Source organism: Vulpes vulpes, chromosome 2 (assembly GCF_048418805.1).
Source record: "Vulpes vulpes isolate BD-2025 chromosome 2, VulVul3, whole genome shotgun sequence".
NCBI lineage: Eukaryota > Metazoa > Chordata > Mammalia > Carnivora > Canidae > Vulpes > Vulpes vulpes.
The window spans coordinates 118448867-118461632 of NC_132781.1; the positions used below are offsets into that span (position 1 = coordinate 118448867).

Here is a 12766-nt window from a genome sequence, read left to right on the forward strand (position 1 = left end):
AATTTTCATAAAGTCCAATTTTGTGGGGGTTTTTTGGGGGGGGCGGGGCTCGTGCTTTTGGTGACATCTAAGAAATCATTGCCAAATCCAGCGTTATAGAGCTTTCATCCTCTTTTTTCCAAGAGTTTCATTGTGTTGGGTCTTATATTTCTAATTTTCCTGTGTGGTGGTAGGTAAAAGTCCAGCCTCATTCTTCTGCATGTGGAGATCCAATTTTCTCTGCACCATTTCTTGAGAAGACTCTCTTTTCCCACATTGAATGGTCTCAGCACCCTTGTCAAAAATCAGTTGGCCATATATGCAAGGGTTTATTTCTGGGCTCTGTATTCTTTTCTGTTGATCTGTGCATCAGTTTTTATGCCAGTACTGCACTGCTTTGATGACTGTATATTTGTAGTAAGTTTTTAAATCAGGAAGTATGAGTCCACTGTTTATTTTCAAGATTGGCTATTCAAATTTCCGTGAGATTCTGTATGAATTCTATTATGTATTTTCTACTTCTACAAAAGACACCATTGATATCTTGATGGAGATTGTTTTGAGTCTGTGTTGTTTAGGGTAGTGTTGATGTCTATGAATATGTTATGTGTTTCCATTTATTTATGTCTTTAATTTGTTTGGTAATATTTTATAGTTTTCATTGTCAAGTCTTTCACTTCTTTAATTAATTCCTAAGCATTTTATTCTTTGATGCTATTGTAAATGGACTTGTTTTAATTTTCTCTTCAGATTTTCATTTAATGTATAGAAATGCAAGTGATCTTTATATGCTGACTTCTTATCCTGCTACTTTACTGAATTTATGATTTTTAACAAATTTTTTGTATGAAGTATTTAAGAGTTTTCTACATTTAAGTTCATTTTACCTGTGAACAGAGATACTTCTACTTTTCCAATCTGAGTGCCTTATATTTATTTTTCTTACCTAGTTGCTTGGGCTGGAACTTCCAATACTATTCTGAATAGAAAAGCAGGCAAATTGTAGAAGTAAAGCTTTGAGTTTTTCACGGCTAAGTATGATGTTCTCTGTGTTTTTCATATATGGCTATTGTGTTGAGGCCCTTTTTTCTGTTCCTAGTCTATTGAGTGTTTTTATTATAAAAGGATGTTGAATTTTGTCAGATCCTTTTTTTTTGTATTAATTGAGATGATCATATGGGGGTTTTCCCCTCATTCTTTTAATGTCACGTATGATTGATTTTTTAAAATATTTGTTTTTAAGTAATCTTTACGCCCAATATGGGGCTCAAACTTCTAACCTCGATATGAAGGGTCCTCCAGCTGAGCCAGCCAGGTGCCCCCTGTTGATTCTTTTTTTTTTTATACGTAGAGCCGATATTGCTTTTCAGACACAAATCCCACTATTGTATTAAGTCTTTTAATATGCTACCACATTGGGTTAGTACTTTGTTGAGGATTTTTGCATTAGTGTTCAGCAAGGATATTAGTCTGTACTTTTCTGTTTTTAGGGTATCTTTGACTTCATAGAATGAGTTAAGAAGTGTCTTCTTGGGGATCCCTGGGTGGCGCAGCGGTTTAGCGCCTGCCTTTGGCCCAGGGCGCGATCCTGGAGACCCGGGATCGAATCCCACGTCGGGCTTCCGGTGCATGGAGCCTGCTTCTCCCTCTGCCTATGTCTCTGCCTCTCTCTCTCTCTCTCTCTCTCTCTCTGTGACTATCATAAATAATAAAATAAAAAAAATTTTTTTTAAAAAAGTGTCAAAAAAAAAAATAAAAAATAAAAAAAAAATAAAAAATAAATAAAATAAAATAAAAAAAAGTGTCTTCTTCAGTTTTTTGGAAAAGTTTGAGAAGGGCTGGTATTAGTTCATCTATTTTTTTAATAAGACTTATTTATTTATTTTAGAGAGGAAACGCTGACACGAGTGTATGTTGTGGGGAAGGACAGAGGCATAGCGGGGAGAGAATCCCAGGCCGACTCCCCACTGGGAATGGAACTCAATGTGGGGCTCTGTCTCACAACCCTGAGATCATGACGTGAGCTGGAATCCAGAGTCAGACTCTTAACCAAATGAGCCACCCAGGCGCCCTGGTGTTAGTTCACCTTTAAATGTTTGGTAGATTTTCGCAGTGAAGTCATTGGTACAGGGCTTTTCTTTTTTTTTTTTAATATTTTATTTATTTATTCATGACAGACACAGAGACAGAGGCAGAGACAGAGGCAGAGGGAGAAGCAGACTCCATGCAGGGAGCCCGATCCCGGATCATCTTGAGCCAGAGGCAGAGGCTCCGCCGCCGAGCCACCCAGGCATCCCTGGTGCAGGGCTTTTCTTTTTCTTTTTTTTTTTTTTTTTAACAAATTATTTTTTTACTTTTTTATTTATTTATGATAGTCACACACACAGAGAGAGAGAGAGAGAGGAAGAGAAACAGGCAGAGGGAGAAGCAGGCTCCATGCACCGGGAGCCCGACGTGGGATTCGATCCCAGGTCTCCAGGATCGCGCCCTGGGCCAAAGGCAGGCGCCAAACCGCTGCGCCACCCAGGGATCCCGGGGCTTTTCTTTGTTGGGAAATCTTTACTAATTTGATCTTCTTATTACTTACAGGTTTATTCAGATTTTTTTTATTGTTTGTGATTTAGTCTTGGTAGGTTTTGTGTTCCTTTTTGATAATTTGTGTTTCCCTTGCCATGAAAAGGAACTTCTCCATTTCATACAGAAGTTGTGCATGTTCATAGTACACTCTTATAATTACATTTAATTCTGTAGAATCCACTGTAAATGTCCCTACTTTCATTTCTGATTTTAGTAATTTGGGTGTTTGCTCCTTTTTTTCTTAGTCCATCTAGATAAAGGTTTGTTCTGTTGATCATTTCAAAGAACCAACTTTTGCTTTCATTGATTGTACTACTTCTCCATTTGCTTATCTCTGCTCTCCTCTTCATTATTGCCTTCCTTTGCTAGCTTTGGGTTTAGCTTGTTCTTCATTTTCTAATTCCTTAAGTAGTAAAGGTAGGTGGTTGATGTGAGATCTATTTTGTTTTTAAACATAACTGTTTATATAAATGTCTGCATTAACATGGCTTTTGCTGTGTCCTGTAAGTTTTGGTATGTTGTATTCCATTTGCATTTGTGTCTAAGTATTTTCTGATTTTCCTCGTGATTTCCTTGTGGTTATTTGAGGGTGCATTTCTTAAATTTCACAAGTTGTGAGTTTTCCAGTTTTCCTTCTCCTAACAGTTCCTAACTCCATCCTGTTGTGGGTAGAGAAGATACTTCACACAGTATCTATCTTTTTAAATCTACTGAGACTTAATTTGTGGCCTAAAATATGGTCTATGCTGGAAAATGACCCAAGTGCTCTAGCAAAAATTGTATATTCCATTGTGGTTGAGTGTTCTGAACGCCCCTCACATCTCTTTGGTTTATTGTATTAAGTCTCTCTCTCTCTCTCTTTTCTTTAACATGTTGTCTTTCTGGTTGTTCTGACCATTATTGAGAATAAGGTATTGAAGTCTGTCTCTCTGAAGAAATACAGTTTCTCCCTTTAGTTTTGTCCATTTTTGCTTCATATGTTTTGATGATCTGTTGTCAGGTGTGCAGATGTTTATAACTGATTAATCTTCTTGCCGTACCAAACCCTTTATTAATATGTAATGCCTTCGTCTCTTGAACCTTCTTTGAAGTCTGTATGTCGAGTATTAGTTTAGCTGCCTCTGCTTGCCATACAATCAGTAACCAAAACAATTGTCAGTTGGTTAATGTTTGCATACAATGTCTTTATGCATTCTTTCACTTGCAGACTACTTGTGTCTTTTGATCTAAAATGAATCTCTTGGGGGCACATAGGTGGCACAGTCAGTTGGGGGTCTAACTCTTGGTTTCCACTGGGTTTGTGGTCTCAGGGTCATGAGATCCAGCCCCACATAGGCTCCACACACAGCACAGAGTCTGCTTGGAGTTTCTGTCTCTCTCTCCTGTGCCCCCCCCCCCCCACACACACACACACATTCTCTCTCTCTCATCCTTTCAAATAAATAAATAAATCTTTTTAAATTTTGAGTCTTTTGTAGGCAACATATGGTTGGATCATGTATTTTACTCTGCCAATTTTTGTCTTTGGAGAGTTAATCTGTTTAATTTAAACTAATTACTGATAAGGGACTTCTGTGGGGGCACCCAGTGCTGCAGATGATTAAGCATCTGACCCTATTTCAGCTCAAGTCATGATTTCAGGGCCATGAAATCTAACTGTGTGTTGGGCTCCCCACTCAACAGGGAGTCTGCTTGAGATTCTGTCTCCTTCTGCCCCTCGCTCTGTTCACACACTCTCTAGACCTCTCTAAAATGAATGAATGAATGAAATTTATTTTTTAAAAAGAAGGAACTTCTGTCATCTTGCTCTGTATTTTCCATATGTCTTACAACCTTCCTGTTACTCATTTCCTGAATTACTATCTTGTTTTGTGTTTAGTTGATTTTTTATAGTGAAACATTCAAATTCCTTTCTCATTTCCTTTTGTATATTTTCTACACGTTTTGTCCTTGAGATGACTATGGGGATTGCGTTGGACAGCCTACAAATCCAGTTTGGATTACACCCGCTTAATTTCAGGGACATTAAAAACTGCTCCATCTCCACCTCTCTCACTCTGTGGCCCAAAATATGTGGCAATACTTCTTTTAAATGCATTGGTCTCTTAAGTTATATAGGGGAAAAAATGGAATTTAAACCCAAAGTTACAGTGACAGTTTTGAAGCTGATAATTGTTTTGTTTGACTGTATTAGTCTCTTAAGCCATGTAGAAAATGAAAAGTGGAGTTATATAAAGTATTGCTACAATTATACTAGCTTTTATAAAAAGCCATTTATTTATTTTACAGAGTGGGAGAGAAAAAGGGGGTGTGGGGGTAGAGGCAGAGGGAGAGAATCCCAAGCTGCCTCCCGCTGAGCATGGAGCCCAACTCGGGGCTCGATCCCAGGACCCTGAGATGACCTGAACTGAAATCAAGAGTCAGATGCCCAGCCGACTGAGCCACCCAGGTGCCCTAATTTTACACTAGGGTGTATAATTGCCTGTGTTTACCTTTACTGCAATCCTAATTTATTCAGTTGGCTTCAGGTTATGTCTAATGTCTTTCTGTTTCAACCTGGAAGACTCTCTTGAGCCTTTCATGGCAGGTCTAAATGTAATGCATCCCCACAACTTTCTCCTTAATGGGAATGTCTTAATTTTTCCAAAATTAATTACCACTGACTGCCCAAGCCTTAACAGACTCCAGTGCTCCAAATAGTTTCATCATTTTCTGCCCACGCAGTTGTTATCTGGTTGCTATGGAGACCATCTTCCCAGGATCTTCCCTGCTTTTCGGTAGAATCCGAGGTGCCAAGCCAAATAAAGTGCAATATAAAATAAAATAATTCTTCAAAAGCCTTTTGAAGATTTATTTATTTGAGGGAGCACGTGTGTGCACCAGCAGAAGGGACAGAGGAAGAGAGGATCTCAAGGAGACTCCACACTGAGCAGAGCTCAGCCCCGGGGCTCGAACTCACAACCCTGAGATCATGACCTGAACAGAAATCAAGAGTCAGTCACTTAACTGACTGACTCCCCCGCCGGGCACCCCTTCAAAACCCTTTTGGAGCACAGATTTCTTTTCAGACCAGGATGAGGGAGTTAGCACACTGCCCAAAGTGGCCTTGAGCTGCCTCCAGTCATAGCCGAAGGGAAACACACCCTTGGATCCTTCCCTTTTCCTGATCTACAGAGTGAAGGCTGTCATGTTACATCCTGATTCCATAAAGGTGCTTGTCCTTGAAACAGAGGTAAAGTGATCTGTGCTGTTACTACTTGGGGATTCCATTTAATAGAAGCATAAACCCTGGGGATCCCAGAGAGATGAGTGACTAGACTTTCAGATTTATGAAAGCTTTCTTTTTTAAAGATTTATTTATTTTAGAGAGTGGGTGCAGGGGGCGGGGAGGGGCAGAGGGAGAGAGAAATTCTAGCAGAGTCTGTCGAGTGTGGAACCCAGTGCAGGGCTCAATCCCATGACCTGAGCCAAAAACAAGAGTTAGCTGCTGTGCCAACTGTGCCACCGAGGCACCCCTCAAATTTATGGAAGTTTTTGTTCAACTTTTGACATATAATTTGTTTGACGAGTACCTGAGATGAAGTATGTTGTGATTTCATTTAATGAACGCTCATATTCCTCAAATACTGAGAGGCATAGAGCTGAAATCATCTGGTTTATAGTCTTACGATGGAAATCCCTCTACGTCTTGGGTGGCCCATGTCACCATGTTTCTTGGAAATGTTCATTCATTTTCAGCTTTTGGACAAAGATGTCATTGAGTATTCAGCTCAATACCAAAAATTAAGAGAGAGTAGTTTACCCAGTAAACATTTTTTTTTCCGTAATGGGTACTGTTTAACCTCTGATTTAGAAGATGACCCATGAGGATATGTTTATATGTGCGGTTTGAGTTTTATAATACTCTTCAAACGTGTAATGTGAACTCTGAGGGTTCTGGATAGATCCTGGGTGAACGTTTGCTCGGCACCAACCAGAAGTCACATGGAGGACCCGTGTGGCCTCCGACAGACTGCCCTGTGGGTGTCCCCGCAGGACGTTGTAGCCTGGTGGTGGCTTTCCCTTCCACCACGTGTCATCCCGCTCACTTTGAGGTGGTGTGGGCGGCTGAATGGCACACTGGAAGGTAAACCTTTCCAAGAGATGTCCTGAGATGCGTCTGAAAAATATAGTTGCCGTCCCCCCGATTTCCCCAACCTAAACGTCTGCTCTGCGTGTCAGAGTTAGAGCGTCAGAGCTTACTGTTTGGGGCTCAGCTGATCTTTATCCCAGTCCAAGTCTGTCTCCACAAGAACTGGGCGTTGTTCTTCCAGGTTGGGCTATTGGTCTGTGATGCTGAGGGAGTCCAGAATCGCAGTGAGCATGGACGTGAGGCGTTCAGCTTTCCTGGTTGCATTTGTCTCTGTTCTCACGCTGAGGGATCTGCTCCTGCTGACTCACCCCCAAGACCCAGGGCCCCCACCAGGGCGTGGTGAGAGCCCATCCTCTGCTCCCCACGCGCTCCGTAGGAGTGCTCACAGACCCCCAGGGAGCAGAGCTCGCTCGGTTTTCCACTGGCTTGTAAGCTCCTGAGGCTGAAGGCCGTGTTCCACTCTGCTCCAAGCACCTGAGGCAACGGCTGGTCCATCAGCCTCGCTTGTACATGAGCATTTGTTGAGCTGAAGGATCAGCTCGCTCCTGCCACCAGCACTGCCTGCCAGAGCAGGGGCTCGGCAAAGGTTGTTTTCAGTGAATCTGAGAACGTGGGTAATTCAGGAAGTTAGGACCTTACTAACGCTCAATCCAGCAGCTGGGAGTTGGAGGAGCGTTTCATAAATGCAGCGTTTCTCACGTCCTCCAGTGTCGTGGCTGGACCGCCCATATGTGAGGTTCTACAGTGGTTCTGTATTAGGTCGTGTGGGTTCCCTTGAGTGCCCCCGATGAAACACGCTGCCAGAGCTGCTCAGGCTCCCGTGTTCGGGATGGCGTCCCCCATGCCCGGCATCCTCCGCTGCTGCCGGGGTGACTAGGGGTGCTGTCGCAGGCATCCCGGCCGGGTCTGCCCTCACACTCAGGTCCGGGGAACATCCACCTCAGATCCACTCACGACATGTTTAAAACCATGAACTTAGGCTTGACTGGCTAGAAAGCTTCTCTGAGAAAATTGATTTTGTTGGACACACTTTGCGGTAGTTTATAATAAACATTACACACTGGCTGCGGGGCCCCCTTTCTGTCACCTCCATCATACAGGGGTGACGGCAGAGACGGGAGCTTGGATGACTTGCATGTCCCGCTGCCCCCGGCCCTGATTCTGGCTCAAGTGTGAGTGACCTTCCCTGAGCCTGGTCCCTCATCATCAGAGTGGGCTGTTCCTCCACTATGCCCGGTGACCCCGCCGCGTGACAGGCAGGTGTTGGGCCTGGACACGAGTCCACGTCACACACAGTCCCTGCCTGGAGTGGGGCCACGGGCAGTGGTACCTGTGCAGTTGCTGGAGGACCCCTTAGTGCTAAGCTGCTTTTCAGGTGCTTGAGTTGCTGGCCTCCCAGCCCCGAGGGCACCAGAGGCTGTGCATGGGGTTGGGTTGTTGACAAGGGAGGGCTGATGGGGTGGGGTTGGGGGGCTGACGGGGCGGAGGAGAAGCTCACGGGAGTGGAGGGGCTGATGGGGGTGCTGATGGGGCAGAGGGGGGTCTCACGGGGGTGCTGATGGGGCAGGGGGGGCTGATGGGGTGGGGGGCTGACTTGGGTTCACGGGGGTGGAGGGGCTGACGGAGGGGGGCGCTGTCTTGGGGGGCTGCCGACGGGTCGGCAGCCACTCTTCTTGCTCCGGAGCCAGAGCTTGGTGACAGGTGCCCCCTGCCAAGATGCCCCTGGCGTGGGGCCAGGCTGGGGCCTGAAGGCGGCCTTGCTGTCTTGCAGATGTCTCACGCAGCCACCAGTGCCTTCTGCCGCTCCATTAAGCTGCAGTGTGAGCTGTACCCCTCCAGAGAGGTGGCCATCTGCTTGGACCCCTACTGTGGACTGGGCTTTGTCCTGTGGTGCCTCTGCAGGTGAGTACCTCCCTGGCCTTGACCACATGTGTGCGTTTGCAGAGCGGATGCCACGGTGTGTGGCGGACCCCTGCCTCCCCGGGGCCCAGCTGCGGCTGGGCCACAGATGGGTCCCTGTCCCGTCCCTCCTTGGCCCTACCCCTGGGGGTTGATGTGCACCTGCACAGGGACCGCAGACACCAGGCTCCTGGGAGGCTGCCTGGTGCCGACCGTGTTTCCAGGCGAAGACTCCGGCCCAGGCCCTGGTTCTCTGCCTTTAAATCCTAGCAGTTTCCCTGTCCCAGAATTGGTATTAAATCAGGGTGGAAGGGGGGTGGAGGGTACAGACCTCAGCTGCTGGGAGGCCAGGAGCTGGGTCCCTGGGGACCCCTCACCTGCCCCCTGCCAGCATCCGATCCCCGCGCTTGCATGCCCCATGCACTCCCCGCCCTTGTACCCCCTGCACCCACCCTGCATCCCTCTCATCCTCCTACCCCCTGCACACCCCCACCCACCCGCTGCAGGCTCAGCCAGGGTTTGCAGGGAGGGTGAATACCACAGGTTTACCAGCATTTCTTCAGACCATCCATACATGTTCTCTGTAGAAACTTCAGAAAGTACAAGTAACGTGAGGAACGTAAAGTCCTCTGTGATCCCCATCCAGTGACACCAGAAAATACTCACTGTTAGCATCTTGCATCTCATCTTCCAGTTTCATTTGAAAGGTAGCATCCTTAAGGCTTCAGGCATCTGCAGGTGCATGACAATCATCTGTGCCCACCATCGGGCTCCCCACGGGCCAACATTTGGACCATTTTGTTCCATCTCTCCTTCCAGTTTTTTCTGCCCTCACTTTATAGGCAGCGTTCTAAATCAGTCACCAGATAGCATGATTTCACCCTAGACCTTTAAGTTTGCATAGTTTTCTAACTCTGCTTTAATGCAAGCATCAATCTGAAAGGGGTTATGATTTACTTTCTTCTTAATAGGCTCTAGTAGACATTCTATCTTTTTTTTTTTTTTTAAGATTTATTTAATTATTCATGAGAGACACAGAGCGAGGCATAGACCAGGCAGAAGGAGAAGCAGGCTCCATGCACGGAGCCCAACACAGGACTCGATCCCAGGACCCGGGGGTCACGCCCTGGGGTGAAGGCGGCGCTAAACCCCTGAGCCACCCAGGCTGCCCTCTCTTGTGTCTTTAAATGCACTTTGGGAAATAGTTATTATGCATTTGTAATATTTAATAGCATTAAGTCAGATGAAAATCCAGTCCTCTGTTTTTGAACAACACTGGCATTTATTCTAATTAGAACAATTAAACTTTCCAAGAGAGCAAATTGAATTAAATTAAAATATTTAATGATTTTTGCCTCGCTGTAAAATGAAGTAGCATCGTGGGTAATTTTTTTTGGGGGGGGGCTAGTTAAGAATACAGCATTCCAGCAGTGACCCTTGGCTGACTGAGAAAGAAGCCTGTCCCAAAGCACCAACTTTCTAGGGGACTGTGTGTTGGCAAAGGTGCCGGTAAAGCCGAGGCCAGTGGATGCGGTGCTTTCCTGTCCCTCTGGCTTGTGGAGCCTCACGCTTGTGACACGGAGAGAGCGCCTGATGGGAAAGGAGGTTACGTGTGGGGTGCAGTTGGGGCCCTTATCTAATGAACATCTTCAAATTCTTTTAGAAGTCATGAAATTACAGCATTCTCTGGATTGCGCCTGTGGCACTAAAAATGAATACGTGATACCTCAACGTCTTGCTTCTGAAGTCCTCTGTAGACACAGATCCAAACAGACCTGCTTAAGAACTGCCCCGGGAGCGTCCACCCAGGAGCGGTGAGAACGCCAGCACCGTCCAGCTCTGGGAATAGGGCGTCCTCCCAGACAGCGAGTGTTCCTCCAGGCGGGGCTGATTTCAGGGCTGGGACAGGAAGCGCACCACATGAACCTGAATGTCTCTTTGTGCAAGAAAGCACTTGGGTAGGATGGGCCGTGTCCCTCAGGGGACTCTCACTGGCCAAATTGGGGGGATTTCAGCATCAGAGTAAAGATGATGAGAGAGAACACTTTGAGTAAAATAAGAAATGATCTCACTATTCAGATGAACCGATTGAAAGCTTGATTGCGAGAGTAGACATCTAGGAAGTAGTTGTTAACTATAAAGGACGGGAGAGACCCTCTGTGGCAGAGACAGGCCGTTGTGTGTCACCCAGAGGGTTGCAGTGAGGGGAATGGCATCCCGTCCAGGGTCTTCTAACAAACACACTTGGAGCCGCAGACCCAACCTTAGGGGTGTGCAGGGGCGCCGCTGTCTGCAACCATGAACGCCAGGGTCAGGGTCACAGAGCGCTGAGGACCCCACCAGGCAGGCTGATGGCATCAGCGGGTGCATCTCTGTGAAAGATACCGTCAGGACAGCCAGCAGACTTGAAGGGTCCTACAGGTGGAAGAAATGTATGTTTCCCGATTTTGATGTCGTAATTGGCTTTATGGAGAAAAATAAACTTATTCACTGTAAGTACCTACTGACATATTTGGAGTTGATGGGACATCAGGTCAGAGACCTCAAATGATTCAAGAGGGGAAAAGTTATTTCTACCTAGAACTTGTATGTAATGTTGGGATTGTTTCAACATTTCTAAAAAGTTTAATACAAATAGTTTTTTATAACTTCATTCTAAAGTTCCATTCAGGGGATGCCCGGGTGGCTCAGTGGTTTTGCGCCACCTTCAGCCCAGGGCCTGATCCTGGAGACCCGGGATCAAGTCCCACATCGGGCTCCCTGCATGAAGCCTGCTTCTCCCTGCCTATCTCTCTGCCTCTCTTTCTGTCTCTTGTGAATAAATGAATAAAATCTTTTTAAAAAATTAAAATAAAATTCCATTCAGTCATAAAATTGTTTTTCTAAGAATCATGTCACAATGGTTTCCAAATTTCTTTAAGATCAAATATGCCTTAAAAAGCATTTCAGATAGTTGATCTTCATGGGTTAGATGTTTCAATATTGTTAAAATGGAAATTCTCCACAAATAGGTCTAGAGATTTAATGTAATTCCTGTCAAAATCTCGGCAAGTTTTGTTTTTTTCCCCTTGGCAGAAATTGACATCTCTATCCTAACATACAAAAAAAAGAATCCACAATATCCAAAACAATTTTTGAATAGAATAGCAAAGTCAGAAAACAGACTCCCAACTTGAGCACTTAACTGCAGTAACCAGGACATTGCGGTGTTGGTGTAAAGGTAGCGGGAAGGCCGATGCAGGAAACACAGCCAATGAAACAGAATTGAGAGCCAGGAACTGCAGTGACCCCCTGCGCGTGGTCACTTCATTTCTCAACAGTCATACCAAGGCAGCTCAGTGATGAAAGTGTAGTATTTTCGACAAATGACGCTTGGGGATGTTGGACGTTCACCTGCAAAGAGTAAACTTTTATTTGCGTTGTAATGATAAACTCACCATGGGTGCAGATTTGGATGTAGGAGCTAAAACTTAAAGTTTTAGCTTTAAAGGAATTAGTCTTTTTTTTTTTTTTTTAAGATTTTATTTATTCATGAGAGACACACAGAGAAGCAGAGGCACAGGCAGAGGGAGACACAGGCTCCCTGCAGGGACCTGATGCGGGACTCAATCCCAGGACCCCAGGATCACAACGTGAGGCAAAGGCAGACACTCAACCACTGAACCACCCAGGCGTCCGGAGGAATTAGTTTTTATCATCATGATAAAGGATGTGGGCGTTGGGGGGTGTGATACAGCTCTGCAAACATAGTAAAAGCCTTTGAGTTCTGTGCTTCCCACGGGGTGGATTTTATGGGGTATACACCCTACAGAAGGCGAGCACACCCTGTCATGGGGTTCTGAGGTGGCATCGTGAGTTAGGGTTCTTAGATATGGTGTCAGAGGTGCAGTTCCTAAGAGAAGCAGTGAATGAATGTGGCTTCGCAAATGACACTATTAAGAAAGTTGGAAATACAAGCCACGGACTGGGCAGGAATCTGTGCAGATCATAACCTGATAGTCCTTCCAACCAGATGTAAAGCGAACTCTCAAAACCCAAGAATACGACACACGATGTAATCTAAAAATGGGCAACAGGTTTGAATAGACATTTCACCAAAAATCCCATGTAACCAATTAGCACATGAAGTTGCTTATTCATTTAGGGAAAGGCAAACTAAAGTAGTGAGATAACACTTCA

General features: G+C 45.3%; 1 protein-coding gene across 2 annotated transcripts in view; it reads left to right on the plus strand.

Moving 5' to 3' along the window:
* Nucleotides 1–12766, plus strand: part of DIP2C (disco interacting protein 2 homolog C) — a 252180-nt gene that overhangs the window by 195955 nt on the left and 43459 nt on the right. For both annotated transcript variants that reach the window (XM_072749676.1, XM_072749677.1), the window contains one exon: nt 8460–8590. In XM_072749676.1, the coding sequence (XP_072605777.1) occupies nt 8460–8590 (131 nt within the window). The remainder of the gene's footprint in view (nt 1–8459; nt 8591–12766) is intronic.